Here is a 16157-nt window from a genome sequence, read left to right on the forward strand (position 1 = left end):
GACCTCCGTGTAAAAAGCCAGAAGCTGTTATCCCAACACTAACTTCTCGAGGCTGTTTGCCACCCTCTCTTTGTCTTTTCCTCATTTAAAGCGGAAGATTAACAAAAGGAACATTCTTCAGGTCCAAAATATTTATGGGCCAGGCCCAGCTCAGGAACAGGGAGGGAGGCGAGGATAACATCAAGAGAAAGAGACACACATTGTGTGTTTGTGCCGAGGAAGGGGTGTGAATACAAGTGCACATTTGATAGAGAAACGATTTATTGATACTATCCTGTATCTCATTTTATTTTATTTTTTCTATAGCCTCTTATCATCTATCACCGAGCCCACACAGCTTCAAGTGGAAGGCGGAGAGCCACCAGTCGACGAGCAAAGTCAGCCGTCTCTGGCGCCATGCGAGGACGGCTGTGATCAGGACAAAGTGGAGCACGGTGGCATTAAAAGAGTTTGCTTCATGGTGAACGAGGAGGACCAGGAGGACTCTGGCCACGATACAATGAGCTACAGGGACTCCTACAGGTAACTGGTGAAAAACACTGTCACTAACAAATCAAGGTGAATTGAATTTTGTTAAGAAAGTAAAGAAGTATAGTATAGATATAGTAGCATTTATATGTAACACAGGAAAGGTGACATAGGACACCCACACCTCACACCTAGTTTTCCAACTGTGGACTGTATAAAACATGAACAGCATTTAAACTCCCTCTGTACTTCATGAACCTATAATGCTGCTCATTTCCCCCCCCCGTTTCGGCGGCTACAACTCATTCCAGATGTGGCATTTTGACCAAGGTGGGGAGCTAAAAATGACTTCAAAATGTTTTGGTCAGGTCTGGTTATGTCATTTGCTTGTTGCTAGTTCATTCAGATGTTTTTACGAGTGTGTGTGAGATGGAGGGCGCGCGTGTGTGTGTATGGTTCACTGGGCAGTGCTCCACTGAGCTCCACCCTCCACCACCCACTAAGATGTAGTTATTGGTTGTTGGTGTGGTGGGCTGGTGTATAATACAGCCAAATGTTTGGGGCGCGGCCTTCTCACACAGTCTGTCATTAAGGCCTGGCCACGGCATGTGAAATGCAACTACCTCATTGCAATAAAATGTAAAGGAAAATGTAGGCTGTTGAATGTTTGGTACACACACACACACACACACACAGCTATTCTTCTTAGGAAATTACATTGACTTCCATTCATTTGGACAGCCTAAACAAAGTGTTATCCATAACTGTAACCATGACCAGTTAATTGGCCCTAAACTTAACCAGTTCCTCAATAATGGGGTTCTGCCTCATTAGGACCAGGTTTTGGTCACAATGTCAGTGTTTATACCAGATATGGTTCAAATACAAGTACGTACACACCCACACACTCACACACAGTGAGTACATAGGGTTTAAGAAGCCCATTGGGGAAAATATTTTGTTCAGAAGCTAGCAGAGCAAGACTGCATAGTGAATATAGATGAATCATTCCACTTGTGAAGTTCTGGATGTGATGAAAAGTGCTACTGTGTTTTAGAAGTAGGGGGTGGATCTTTTTTTTCGAGTCATGTTCAGAGAATCAGATATTAAAGCTCGGGGTGGTGACAGGCCACAACAGAGCTAAACAGCCAGAGGTCATGGGCGGAGTGCAGCAACATCTGAGGACAAAATACGAGGACGGGGACAAGAGAAACTGGCTTCTTCCACACACAGACTCCGGAGGTCAAACCTTTGGCAGAAGAAGAAATCATAGTAAACTAGCGTCTGGTGGAAACTCTGGTGCAGTGCGTCTGTCATAAATCGATTGCTTTGAAGTGTGGACGTCTTTGTGTGCGTGTGTGTGGTCCCGCTAGGACCTTTTAATCTGGTATCTACTCTTATCTAGAGTTTGTCCAGATCCAGAAAGATTTCATCTGACCTCCAGCGTTATAAGAGACCAGTTTGGAGTTGAATAGAAGTCAAAGCAGTGTCCTATGATGAATAGCTGTGCTGTGTGTGTGTGTGTGTGTGTGTGTGTGTGTGTGTGTCGGAGTGTGTGTGCATGTGTTTGTTTTAGGTTTTAGGCCAGATCTGCTACTACAAGCAGGATAATTGTCACAGTGGTGCGCACACTTTTGGCAGGAGGTGTGTGAAGCTAAATTTAGAAAATACCCCTTGTGTCTGCGCATATGTTTGTGTGTGTGCGTGCGTGCGTGTGAGTGCACCCGTTCGCACACATTCGCATGTTTGTTTATATGTGTGTGTGTGTGTGTGTGTGTGTGTGTGTGTGCGTGCGTGCGTGTGAGTGCACCCGTTCGCACATATTCGCATGTTTGTTTATATGTGTGTGTGTGTGTGTGTGTGTGTGTGTGTGTGTGTGCATGCGTGTGTGAGAGAGTGGGTATATCTGTGAATAGAGGTGGAAGACACAGCTCCCCATGCAGAGGCAGACAGCCAGAAAGGGAACAATGCAGAGACAGGGGGAACTGTGGCTTTATTTAGGCAATAAAGGAAGAAGAAAGCAGGGAGATGACTGAAGTAGGATTATAGGGAGTGGATTAAGTGAAGGCATACACAGACAAGACCATGTTTGGGGTTTTTTAACAACTTATTTACTGCTTTAGTGCATAAGCTTTAGAGCTGACGTTTCTCTGTAAGTGCTACTGTGTTCTTTTGTATGCATATCACCTGTAAAACAACCAAATAACATGTCTGTATGTTTCTTTGTAATATATATATATATATATATATATATATATATATATATATATATATATATATACATACTTGTAACTATCAGTGTATGATAGTTGAACGTATGTATATGTTAGTGTAAAAGAAAACACACATATTGACACACATTATGGATCACAGAACAGCCCAGCAGGTGAGGACAAAGCCAGTGTTGTTGTTCTATAGCTCATCGTCTCTTGTAGGCCATTCATCATGGTAATGCCGCCCGTGAATCATCCTCGGAGCTCCTCTGAGCGTGCACAGTTGAGGCAATGTATAATTTGAGCCGCATAAATCCTCCACATGCTCCCGGTAATCATGTCGATTCACGTAGACATTTGACTCGAAATACCAGACTCAATTCATTTGAAAAGTTCTCCTCACAACCCAGCATGAGCCATAACACATAAAAATCATCTGGGTAGATAGGTGAGCTGAACTCCTCTGTTTATATCTGCCATGTACTGTATTTATCATCAGTCAAATGTTTTGGAGTCTAATGCAGCTACAGCTGACTGAATGCGTCTCTGTGTAAACCAGGGATGGTTGTTACTGTGAGAAACGTTTAATTACCTTTGGTCTCACATACTGTAAATCAGAAGAGGCATTTACAATCAGAGGGATTATTTGACAGCATAATTACAAGACGCTGCTTTCCAAACCCCTCTGTGGTTTAGGAGTGGAATGAACCCTTTGCTGTATAATGCTTTTTAACTTGTTTGTGTTTGTGTGCATGTGCTTTTTCTTTTTTGCAGTGAATGCAACAGCAACAGAGATTCAGTGCTGTCGTACACCAGCGTGCGAAGTAACAGCTCCTACCTGGGGAGTGATGAGATGGGATCAGGTAATGGATGCCGTGATTGTAAATGTTGTTTTTCTACCCATCTCATTGCGACATCAGATCTTTTATTTCTAGAAATCAGTCAAAGATTTTCTTTTGTTTTCTCACTGTGTTCCAGTGAAATACTAATGATGCATTACAAAAAATGTGTTATTGTCCAAACAGACATCACTGTGAGGAATTTAGTAAGGCTGAGGCAACTGTATGTGTCTGCCCAATAAAAGAAATATGGATGTTTGTGTAAAGATCAGCAGTTGCCAGCTTGTTTTTGCTCTCTGCTTTGTAAAGATGATGATCATATATCATACTTCACTAATGTGACTATGGTCAAATATTTGTGATACAGCCTTTCCACGGCCACATTTCTGAGCAGTGAGCCAATACCACTGCTGTTTATCATCGCAAGCCTTAAATATGCATCACAATTTACATTAAGAGATGGATAGAGCTCATCTGTTTAATATGTGCAGATGGTCCAATAAAAACCAATGCCGTTATCCAAACTTGTGATATCTTCCTAATGATTTATTCTGTGTTTTCTTCTGCCTTTTTGGCCGCTAGGGGACGAGCTGCCATGTGACATGAGGATTTCCTCGGACAAACAAGACAAACTCCACGGCTGCCTCGAGCATCTTTTTAACCAGGTAAATTCAGGCATTTGGTTTGGAGAAAAAGCTAAAAGTTCATTACCGCAATTTAGATTACTGCAAGCAAAAGACTCGCCACACACAGACTCATGTCTTTCTGTCATTGTGAGGACATTGTTTGAAAAAGGTTTATGTACTACCCAGAAATATATTTGCACAAGTGTTTAATCGCTTTAAAATAAAAATCACTTGGTGATAGCAGATAGCAGAAGAACAATATCCTTTCTTGTATGTGAAGGCCATTGTAGTTCCTTTATGTGTCTCACCATTTAGAATCTACAAAACCGTACACACTGGACCTTTAATCATCAAAATACATGTTGAAATTGTGAGGACATAGCATAACAGCCACAACAACAAGCAGGAACCACCACTCCTCACAACTAAAGAAAGACATGCTCTCCCTCTCTCTCTTGCACACATGCACACACGCGCACACACATACACGTCAGTAGTAACCACCCCCCTCTGTTAAAGCATTTGGAACAGATGATAGGTGATAGTAATCAGTCAACATCTGGGCTGAGTTTCCTCGTGCAGCTCTGTCTGTCCTCTGGTCAGAATCCTGCTTTTCTCTCATCTTTCACTTGACTTCCTTTCTTTCTTGCCTTTCCCTCACCTTTCCCTCTTTCTACTCTCTCTCTCGCGCGCGCACACACACACGTACACACACACAAACTTTCACTGATATGTGGCTTCAGTTAAAGACATCCATACCTGCTTTTTTTCCTCCACTTACCAGCACTTGATGTTGTTTGACTCCACGTGGGGTTGCCACCTCTTTGTCTACTATAGTTTCCACATGGAAACAGCAGCTCAGGGGGCTTGAAAACACAAGCTGTTTTGTTGTCACTGCTAAAAAAGGCCTGATTCTTGAAATGATCGCAGAGTTGTGCATGAGTGTGTGAGTGTTTGAATGACACAGAAAGATATTGAATAGCTAGTAGTAGAAAGGTGATGTGTGCAGAATATGATGAATGAACTATAGAGAAAGCCTGATGGGTCGTCTGTGTGTGTGTGTTTTATTTCTGCACAAAGGTGGACTCCATCAACAGCCTTCTCAAAGGAACTGTCATGACCAAAGCCTGTGAGGAGACCAAGCACTTTTACTCCGACCACAGTCAACCAGGTACTTTAGAGTATTTATTCTTGTGCACACATGCTTGTTTGTATGTGTGTTTACGTTTGAAGCTTATATGATAAAAGGGTGTGTCAAAATGCTTCTGTCAATACAACTGTCACGCACCCTCACGATATATATCCTGGGTTTTTTACGTGAACAGAGTTTCGTCAGACAGAGGACTGGACGGTTCGTTGCCGATATATTATCCACAAGAACATCCAAGAGGACCCTTGGAACCTACCCACCTCAATCAAAACTCTGGTGGAGAGCCTTCAGAGATTTGTGGATGGTAAACTGACCACACACACACACACACACACACACACACAGACTCCTGCCTTGTGGCTGTATACAGTTACAATCAGTCATCCTCACTTGTTTTTCTTGTCCCTCTACAGATGGAAAGAACCAGCTTCTCCTGGCTCTGCTCAAGTGCACAGGTAGAGTAACATGTCAGCGTCAGACACAAACCAGTTCATATTTATCTTTAGTGGAGGATACTCGTACTAGATGAGATGCAACTCATGAAATGACCAGAAGAGATGTGGAGGGAGGCGGTGCAATAAACTCAGTAGAAGTTGGTCTCAAGCAGCTGGAAAGATCTCACAACTGGAGCAGTTTAGAGGTCTTTGCAAATGAGATCATCCGTCACATAGCCAGGTCTACATCAGGAACTCTGCAGGTCCTCAAAACATCTTTAAAGATGAATCGATTTCAAGAATACAATTTATGTGGAATTTCATAATTTAATGAGGTTATATTTATTATTGTCATTCATTTATGTTCCACTTTTACATCAATGGTTGAGTATTAGTGAATATAATAGGCACATATCAGTTATGTTTTCATTTAAACACATCTGCTTTATTTCTAAAGATATATTCTGATGTTGAAATTAAAAAGTCATACTTGTCAGTACTGTTTTCGTTCTCTGGAGCCGGATCGTTTTCAGGTTGAGGCCAGTTTTTCCAGTATGCTTGTACAGAAAGAGTTCAAATGTCGAAGCACATGATTGCCTTCACTTTGAACTGTGCACAGTGGCATATGGTGATAGTTAATAGGACATATGCTCTCAGTGGGTTCTGGGATAATGTAATAAACTATATGTTTTGGAGCAAATCCAAGACACGTGTAATGAGAAAGGTGCTTTACCCTCTTCTTTCCATGGACCCATTTTTTTTCTCTGTACCCTCCATTTTCATATTGCTGCTTTTACCTCCTCTGGCTTTCTTCTTCCCTCCAAAATAACCCTTCCTCTGAACCCCCATGTACTTACTCCATTCAATTTTGACATCAAAACTTCTCGCTGTCCAAACCCCAACACCAGATACGTCCCTGCAGCTGCGACGGGATGTGATCTTCTGCCAGGCAGTGACGGGCGCCCTGTGCACTCTGGCTGAGCAGCTGCTGGCAGCACTGCGGTCGCGCTTCAACAACGCTGGCGAGTACCAGGAGGACAGCAAGGAGACCAGCCACAAGTGGCTGGAGCAGATATCTGTCATTGGCGTTCTGCTGCACTTCCAGTCCACACTAGCGCCGCACCTAGTAAGGACAGGTTTGATATTATCTATTGGGGAAAATGTGACAGTGCATCTAAATAAAGACATAATATGAAGTATTTCTGCATTAAAATATCCATCTACCTTTTATTATTATCCAGTAGTTCTCCCTGTAAAGCACAAACGTGCAGGGGAACCAAACAAGACAGCATGACGACAATTTCCATTATCGTACACTGCTTCCTTAAGTCATTAAACCAGGTTATTTGTTATTGTATTAATTGCTCTAGCAGGAGAAAGTACACACTGTGCATTTGAGTTCACGAGTTGCTTTGATGTTTTTAAAAAGAACAAATACCAAAAATGTGTGCATGTCGTGGTGTGTCCGTGTTTATGTTGTGCTCCTGAATCAAAGTCCTTGCAGCCTGCAGCTGTCGCCGCACACTGTCCAAACTCATGCGGTGCAACCTCTGAGCTTTTCTTTCTTTCTTCCTCTCCACTGACAGAAAGAGGAGCGGACCATGCTGGAGGACACCAAGGCAGCCCTGTTGGACTTGGACAAAGTCACTGTGTTCTTCAGGCAACTGGAGGATGAGTATGTAGTTGCAAGTAAGAGACTCCATCGACAAAGACTGACTTGGCTCATTCAAACCAGACTGCTGCTAATGAGCAGCTGTATGGCTCAACCAACTCTGGAAACAGTTCCATTATGTAGATGTATGTTAACTATTGTGGGTGAAATCGTCATTTTGCTGTCACAGATTTAGTTTAGTTTAGATCTCAGTGAAGAGCAACTGAACGAGGAGCTAAAACAAGAGTATAATGGCTCCATAAATCATCTTACACAAGGGCAGAGCGCGCTCACTCTTTGTCCTTGTATTAGAGATAACATGGTCGCTCCAGACGGACTGCTCTGAGACACATGAAACACTAACACATGTGGTAAAAGCCTTTGCTGCAAGAGAGAAGTACTCTTTTAGTGTGAGAAAAGGTGAAATTGATTACCCTCTTTGCATTTAGTCCCTCCTCCCCAAAACACTCAAGGTCGTAGCAGTGGTGTCCTGCAGTTGTTTTGCACCCAGGTTGTTCAGAGTGATCACTGTACGAATCTTGACTTTAATAACCTTAATATCTGTATTCACCAAAGGTGCAACAGGCCACCAGCAGGTACAAATGACGACTGCACCCTGAGTCACTTCTCTTTTCATCTGGCTCAATATGGCCAGCAGAGATTGCTGCTCAAAGGGAAAGCACAACATGCAACCTCCCATTATGGGAGGCAAAGAGATAGATGAGGCAGGGATTTTACTATTCTAGATTTTTACACTCAGCAGCAGAAACGATTTAGTCTTTGCACGCACACATGTCACATTGCATATGCATGTAACTCATATTGACCTCATGACTTTATATAGATAAACCTAGTGCAGACTCTTCTACACTTTGATGGGGATTTATTATTTATGTATTTATTTTACCCAATCTGCTTCCCAGAAATTGCACCTTCAGTTCAGATAGTGGCCAACTCCATTTGACAGTATTGATTTGCTAATTGCAGCTTCAGCAAACACTGGGAGCTCTAGGTAAAGCTGAGTCGTGTGTATGCAACACAACACAGACTCTGTAACGGTCTAGTCTAGAGTGCAGCCTGAAGCAGCACAGGATTATAGCTGTAGGAAACGGAACTGACCGTAGAGGTCGTGCAGTAAAGGTCCTCTTTTTTGTTTTCCGAAAACTCTCGCACCCACAAAATGTTACAAAGAATCAGCAAAAGTCAGTGTCGGACTTATAAATGATTAATTTACTCATAGTGCATTCTTTGTAGGATTAGAAAAGCTTACTGCTTTGCATACACATGGTTCAATATTAGTTGCATCGAGACAAGGACATATAAAATAGTCTTTAAAATCAGTGACGAAAGCCCTGCCCATTTTTCTTGCACAATCATTTGGATTAAATCATCTGTATTAAAATGCCAGGTGGCCAGTTTATTTGCCATCTGCCGTTACAATAAAAACAGCTTACACACAGAACAGTATGTGCACCAAAGATCCTTCTAGCATGACTAATATCACTGTTCTAGAGACCTGTGTCACTTTTTCCATTATTGTGGGAGATTTTATGTCGCCTCTTAGGGAAAAGAGCAGTTCTAATACACACTGTTTAAAGTGATGGATAATGCTCACCAATGCAGCAGTGCTGACTTTAATGGCATTTGGAAAGCCGCTCTATAAGTGAGATTTGCTGGCAAATGTTTTCACTATAAAACTCCACGATGACTTGATTGTTACTTTTACATACATTTGTGTTTGTGATGTGGTTTGCAAAATCAAATCTAATGCTCCGAATTCATTCTGCAGTCTAACATAAATCTCACAGTAACAAACCCATAAAGCCAAATCTAACACCGATAACACTGTTTTGTTCACTTCTCCCCGTCTGTGTATGTGCGTGTGTTTTGCAGACACACCAGTGTGTTACCAAGTGGAGGGCAGTCGACAGGCCCTGAGGGTCACCCTGTACCTGGATAGCTGTCACTTCAGCGAGCTCCCCAGTCGGCTACAAAATGGAGGCAGCTTGAAGCTCCACACCGTCCTCTTCACCAAGGGTAAGACTGAGCAGGCTGAGAAACAGGAAGTGGAGAAAGTGAGAACACTTCAAGGGAGAATTGGTCCAGGGTTTAGAGCATGATGCAACAGTTGCAAGCAGAGTTGTATTTTTTTGAAATACAATACCTCACATTCGGCACCAAAGCAATATTTCTCCTCACTGCCTATGAATATGTTTGATCGAGAAAAAGACTTTTCACAAAAGCAGCTCCACATCTCCACGTGTCATCTGTCTTGACATGAAATCACCTATCAGGAAAGAGTAACAACTTTATTGTCACAAATGTACACTTAAACGACAGACTTCCACAACATCTGCCTGCAGTACTCATTCAGGAAATAAAACATAAAATGGCTAAATAAATACAAATTAAAGTGTTGTCAATGTTCAGGTGTGCTGCACAGAGACAGAGTAGACTTGAATCATAGGTGTACACTCAGTGAAAGCACATACACGAGGCTGAGTGGCTACATAAAGCACTGAGTTAGATCAAAGCAGTTTTCTTTTGTCATTTTCAAAAAAACACCTTTGCATTCGTCTGCTGCCAAGCACCTCCTCACTCTCCATCAGCCTGAGCCGTCCGAGTGTGAGTGGATACCATTATACATCACACACCGGTCTGCCAAACAGCCATTTATTTTCCATAAACACGTTCCAGTTGGAAAACCAAACCATTGAGTGAGCTCATATTGTTCTCATATATTTTGAATGTGGAAGAACGAGCTACTGCGCGTCAGCCTTGGAGGCAACCTGTAGTGTGGATGTCTGAGTCAACATCACCACCTACTGGAAAAGAGTCTTTTCTACAGGCCGAGGAGAAGAATAGGGCACCTCATCACACTGCAGATGCTAAAATGTTTGTTTGTGGCCATATTTATGAGCACTAAGTGTCCTTACATGGATAGAAAAGGAAGGAGGTTTGGGGCAATCCTCAGGTTTAAAACATGTTTATGGTTAGAATTGCATTTATTTTGGGTTGGTGTTCACACAATCTCACAAGGAAATGGTTAAGGTCTTAGGGTATGAAATATTGTGACTATATATGTATTGACATGAATGCCTGGTGCCTGTTTAACCCAGCACTTGAGCGTCCAGAGGGAGTTTCCCAGCAGGACTACAGTGCCATGGAGGAGTTCCAGCAGCGCACCAATGCTGTCTCACTGGAGAAGGTCAAAGCTTATTACCGCAGACTCAGGTATGTTGTGCGACACTGCATCACAGCCCTCCAGCGGTTTACTCACAACCTCTGTGTTTATGTTTCACCTTAAAGGGAGAGTTCATCCCTGTAGTGATTCATAAGCAAGCAGAAGCTATGCTTCGATTGCTGTTTTTCCTTTACGTTCAGTTTTTAAAAAAAGTGTATGATGAATTGAAACCTGTGCATTTAACGTGCTACAAAAGCAAACTGAATTTATTATTATTATGTATTTATTTAATAATGCCCCTTTATTAGTTGTTTCACATTGTTGTAAAATGTCTTTGAACCTTTTCAAAGTGCTATTTAAACCAAAACACATTAAGCTGATTTACTGCCTTTAATATGGATGTGGTTAACCGGGTCAAAGTGGAGTTAATGTTGCTGATAAAATATGTATCGTAGCAGATGCATTACAGTAGTAAAGTACTACAGCTCCTAGATGACTCGACTCAATCACAAAGTCAGTCAAAGGATGGAAAAAAGGTGTACATTTGTAAACCAGAAGAAGAAGAATTTGATCGGTTTGTGTCTCAACAGGGCTTTTTATCTGGAGAAGTCCAATCTCCCCACTGACTCAAACACCACAGCTATGAAGATTGACCAGGTAAATATACAGTTATTCTGATATATATATATATATATATATATATATATATATATATATATATATATATATATATATATATATATATATGTGTGTGTGTGTGTATATATACATCCCATTTACTGCTTTAGCTCTGCTCACAGAATATGTACATATGTTCTCGTAGCATAACTACATTTGTATATAATGTTGTGACTGAATATAAATGCAAGCACAGATACTGGGCCTTGAAGTTAGAGACCTTCAACCAAGCATTTCAAAAGTAAGATGAACTGGTGTTCACCTGTTCCCTCCAGTGGAACCCCCCCCCCCCACTAGTTTGTCAAGACTCCCCCATTAACTCCAACTAACCTCAACACTTCTGCATTGTAAACTGATTCCATTTGAACATTAGCAATGATTAGACTAGAAAATAAATTCTAGTGTTGTGAATTCACTGTAGCAAAAGTAGATTCCAGTGATTATGTGATAATACAATTTATAGTGATCAGCCACAACATTAAAACAGGTGACTGGTTTTAATGTTGTTGAGTGATTCTTAGGTTTTTATTTTCGTCCAAAGGAAAGTGAGTCCCACGTGTTTTTTCTCCTGTTTCTGCTGATTTCTGCACCATCTTAACAAGGCACTAGTTTTGGGTATTGGTGTACGTTGAGTAGTGTGAAACTTAGTCACGCATGAAGTGGTTTGAGATCATTTCACTTGTTTCTAATACAAATTCATCCTTTCTTGATTTAAAAAAAAAAAAAAAAAAATGTTTTTAACCAAAACAGAATTTATATAAAATGTTAGTATTCTTACCCTTCTTGACAAAAACGCCAGAACTAGTCAAATTGTAAGGAAACAAGTGGCATTCTCTTCCACCATTTAACTGTCAATCCTTATCTAAATGATTTGGTAAGAGGGGACACTTGTGTGATACTGTATTTTGATCATATTATTGTTAACAGTCTAAATTGAAACTCTCTGACCCTCGCTTGCTCCCTGTCTTAGTTGCTGCGACCCCTCAACACACTGGACGACCTCTGCAGACTCATGCAGTCGTACATCAATGTGCGCCCGAGCGCCCAAGGCCACCCGTCAGGTGTCAGCGTGCTGTGTGTGTCCTCTGAGCTGTGTAACCGGCTGGGGGCCTGTCACATCACCATGTGTGGCACAGGCATGCAGAGGTCAGCCACACACACACACACACACACACAATATTATGTAGTATCACTGGACAGTCTGCTATAATAAAGATTAACTCTGTGCAGAGTGTGGATGATGTGCACCACTGAACCCCAAAAGCAGCTCTGCTCCACTGTTAGCATGAATTCCTGCTCCCAAATATACAGCGGTGTGTCACACCTGTACAATTGTTTGTGTTTTGACTGGGGGCTGGGGGACTTCTTGATGGTTTTGATGATGAATTATGAGATAAAATGTGTTTTAATAATATATATTATGCTGTATATCATTGTAAAAAATTAGAGGCACACGCAGCACTTCCTCATGTGCCTCTTTGTTGTTCTTTGCAGATGTTCTCTGAGTGTGACATTGGAGCAGGCGATGATCTTAGCCAGGAACCACGGCCTCATGCCGCGCTGCATCATGCAGACCATGGACATTATGCGTAAACAGGTAAACCACAGAGCACGCTTGAATTCTTTTATTAAGAACAAGTGCTGGGCTGTGTGAGAGAAATCAGTGTCACAATACTTTTCCATAATGGCTGTCTAGCACACCACAGTTTGAACACAAATCTTGATTCACTTTTTTTCACGTCTTTAAATTCACATTGTCAGTAAATATATTTGATCTGCAATATTTTTATTTAATATCACATTTTTATTTAAAATGGTAACAAGATACAATCCTATTGTCATGGTAAAACAAATGCACTACAAGTAGCAGTTTCTCTCACCTTCTCCAACTCAACTTTGGCATTTTAGTGGATGGATGGCAAAGGCAAACAAATGTGCATTACTTGAAATATTTAATTCTCACTTAGAAACAAGTGTGTCTACACATTGTAAGTAGAGTATCAATCAACACACTGCACAACTTATGCTATTTGTTCTCTTTCCCACCAGGGGACAAGAGTTGAGCTCTCTGCTAAAAACCTCAAGGTAATGGACCAGATGCCTCCGTCTGCTCCAAGGTATTGTATATAAACCACTTTTTGCAGGCGCCTCTGCCTATGTGACATCAGTACACTGCAGCGGTGATTGTCCTTGACAAGGTGGATGATCAAATTGATCTTTTTTTTCCTTTTTGAACAGGCTCTTCAAGCTGTGTTTACCACCCTCGGACGGAGACCTGTAAGGAAAGAGAGGGGGTGAATGTGGAAGAGAAGGATTTGATGAGAAATGACTGTAACAAAAGAGGGCGAGTCTCAGTGGATTTCCTTCCAACAATGCTGATGGACAGACCTTTGTCCCTGCTCCACTGCCCCAGTTACACAGGGATCATTCCAGCAAGGACACCACTAGAGTCTTCGATGCAATGTACAGACTTGAAAAGACTGCACACATGACACAGCTCAAGACAAGTCATGTCCTGGGAAACAACCCAGATAGAAGTATTACTGCTTTGGCTGTTTGTCCACACATCGCTGACATGATTGACTTGACAACCGCTGCACATTATTCTTATTCTAATCGAAAGGGAGACGTCGGTTTCAGGTTTCATACAGAGAACATCCACGGTGATCATGACTGACCATAATCTGATTATTAACTGGATTAACCAAACTACCTGTAGCTGACAGGCGTTCATAAGCGCAGATGTGATCCATTTTTGCCTTGGACTGCAGGTCCAGAGAGCTCGCTGTCTCTTTCTCTATCTGGACTGGTGTTCCGTCAGGCTCAATGTTTGGACTCCGAGTGAAGTAGAGCGCTGGATTACCTCGGTGTTCATGTGTGATAGTCGACTGAGTAAATGCAGAAAGTCAAAGAATAGACCGAGATATGGAAGTAGGGATTGAGATGCAGTTATTAAAGTTATTAAAAAAAAAGCCAGGCGATAGACTGGTGCATGTGGTTATTATTGTGCAAATACTGTAGTTTTAGTGTGAGTACTGTATTACCGCACTATATGAAGGATAGTAATTTATTTTCAGGAAGGAGTGTTGTTTTTTATCCCTCACTTATTCTATATCAGGTATTAAATATTCTAAAAGCATTCCAGCCTACTTATTGAATAGTATTTAAAGGACCAACGGCATGTCATTTTTTTTTTGTTAGGTGTAACTGCTTGTGTATTTCATCTTATTTATGTCCGTGGACTTAAGTCAAGAAATCTTCAGGGAATGCAAGAGGGGGGAGATGAAGAGAAGAATCCGAATCAGGAAAAAGGAAGCTAGCACAAACAATACAAGGTCACGTGTTTGTCAGTAAGCAGCGGGGTCAACAGGTTGAGATCAGATTATTAATATATTCATTTAAATAGTTGACGGTTTGCCTCCCGTTAACTAAGACATGGTGTTGACTTTTAAATTAGCGTATATATGTCTTCTCGGGACTGTCGTATTTTACTGTAGGTAGCAAAAGAAGCACAATGACTGGTCTGTTCACGTTGCAGTGTTAGAAGAAGAACAAAAAAGTACTGTAGGCAGTTTGTGGATGATGTAAACAAAGGGATCTTTCCAGGACTTATTCACAGTAACATCATTTTACTGAAGATTTTAATTTTTCGTGTACATAAAAAGTGTAACTGTCAGAGGAAAAGATAGCATAAGTCTTATATGGCAGCAGAGTAATGCTATAACATGAAAATGCGTTATTTTTATGGAAATAATATAGTATATAAAACATTTTGTATTTGTGACTGCATTTTTCTCTCTCTTTTTGCTGAGTGTAACCTCACTGACAACTCTTTTTGTTTTTGTTTTAGCTGTTCAAAGGGTTTAAAATGTGTGCTGCATTCATTAAGCAGGTCACTTAGTCCTTTTTATTTATTTAAAAGCAGTCTGGTTCCAAAAGAGCATGTTGAAATAGTCTCATGTCCCCTGACAGTAGCGTGGCCACTGTAGATTTACATTCATTGGCTGGTTTGTAAAACGACGTACATTATTATTCTTTTTAACATTTCCCATATCAAATTTGCTCTTGGTGTACAGAGTATAAACTCCTGGTCTTAAGCTAATGACTGCAGCATGTTGATGTAGCCGGGCAAAGAAATGTGTCACTGATTACACATTTATTTACATTATTCTAATGTTTCATTATTGTACATACTTTATTTGCAATTTTTATGTTGCCTGAAAATAACTGTACAAAGGATCTTTGTTGAGTCTTTCTAAAATGATCATTGTAAATGCAAAACTTAACAAGCTAGTAAATAAAATCTTCACAGTACGACAGTGTTTTCCAGTGTGGCGGCATGGTGTGTCTTGTTCTGCTGCTTTACAAAGTGTTTGTCTTTAACGTTGATGTTAATGCAGTTTCCCAGAGCAGTGAACGCTTGAGCTACTGTAAGTGAACCGTGAGACTTCTTACTGTTTATCTATTTATATTCCTCTGTCCACTTTCTCCGTAACTTTACGTCACAGTACGTATCAGATCATCTCTGATCATCAACCTGATACTTATCGTAAGGACCTGAATCACTCAGAACAAACGGAGAAGCAGCTTTTAGTTCTCATCTTTCACTTTCGCTTTGCGACAAATTGATTTGCATTGTGTCAGAATCATTTGAATGTGTAGTGTCATGTTCACAAAACGGGCCTTTTCCGTTTCTTTGTTATACGTCTGTGTAGATTCTAATTCATCCAGGTCATAGTTCTCCAAACTGTAACCAGATTCATTGACTTTTAGAGCTCTATAGTTTATTTTTTATGTTATAGTTGTATTGTACTGTTGTTGTTATGGGAGTTATTGAATGTGACAACAACAGGCAAACCATTTCAGCTTGTCTCAGCACTAGTCTTAACATACCTCACTTTTTATTCCAGTTTA

The 16157-nt window shown here is 41.0% G+C and overlaps 1 protein-coding gene across 4 annotated transcripts in view; it reads left to right on the plus strand.

Annotated features, from left to right (window-relative positions):
* prex1 (phosphatidylinositol-3,4,5-trisphosphate-dependent Rac exchange factor 1) overlaps window positions 1–15565 on the plus strand; it is a 74152-nt gene extending 58587 nt beyond the window's left edge. For 2 of the 4 annotated variants that reach the window (XM_058642810.1, XM_058642811.1), the window contains exons 26-41: window positions 307–522; window positions 3456–3544; window positions 4103–4185; window positions 5227–5317; window positions 5472–5600; window positions 5710–5751; window positions 6639–6856; window positions 7317–7419; window positions 9275–9418; window positions 10501–10615; window positions 11156–11222; window positions 11440–11484; window positions 12214–12389; window positions 12738–12840; window positions 13293–13360; window positions 13482–15565. In XM_058642810.1, the coding sequence (XP_058498793.1) occupies window positions 307–522; window positions 3456–3544; window positions 4103–4185; window positions 5227–5317; window positions 5472–5600; window positions 5710–5751; window positions 6639–6856; window positions 7317–7419; window positions 9275–9418; window positions 10501–10615; window positions 11156–11222; window positions 11440–11484; window positions 12214–12389; window positions 12738–12840; window positions 13293–13360; window positions 13482–13524 (1732 nt within the window). In that variant the 3' untranslated portion in view covers window positions 13525–15565. Of the gene's footprint in view, window positions 1–306; window positions 523–3455; window positions 3545–4102; window positions 4186–5226; window positions 5318–5471; window positions 5601–5709; window positions 5752–6638; window positions 6857–7316; window positions 7420–9274; window positions 9419–10500; window positions 10616–11155; window positions 11223–11434; window positions 11485–12213; window positions 12390–12737; window positions 12841–13292; window positions 13361–13481 lie in introns of those variants that run through there. The other 2 variants (XR_009241720.1, XM_058642812.1) reach the window with 2 other exon arrangements.
* Window positions 15566–16157: the final 592 nt, after the last annotated feature.

This window comes from Solea solea, chromosome 11 (genome assembly GCF_958295425.1).
Source record: "Solea solea chromosome 11, fSolSol10.1, whole genome shotgun sequence".
Taxonomy (NCBI): domain Eukaryota; kingdom Metazoa; phylum Chordata; class Actinopteri; order Pleuronectiformes; family Soleidae; genus Solea; species Solea solea.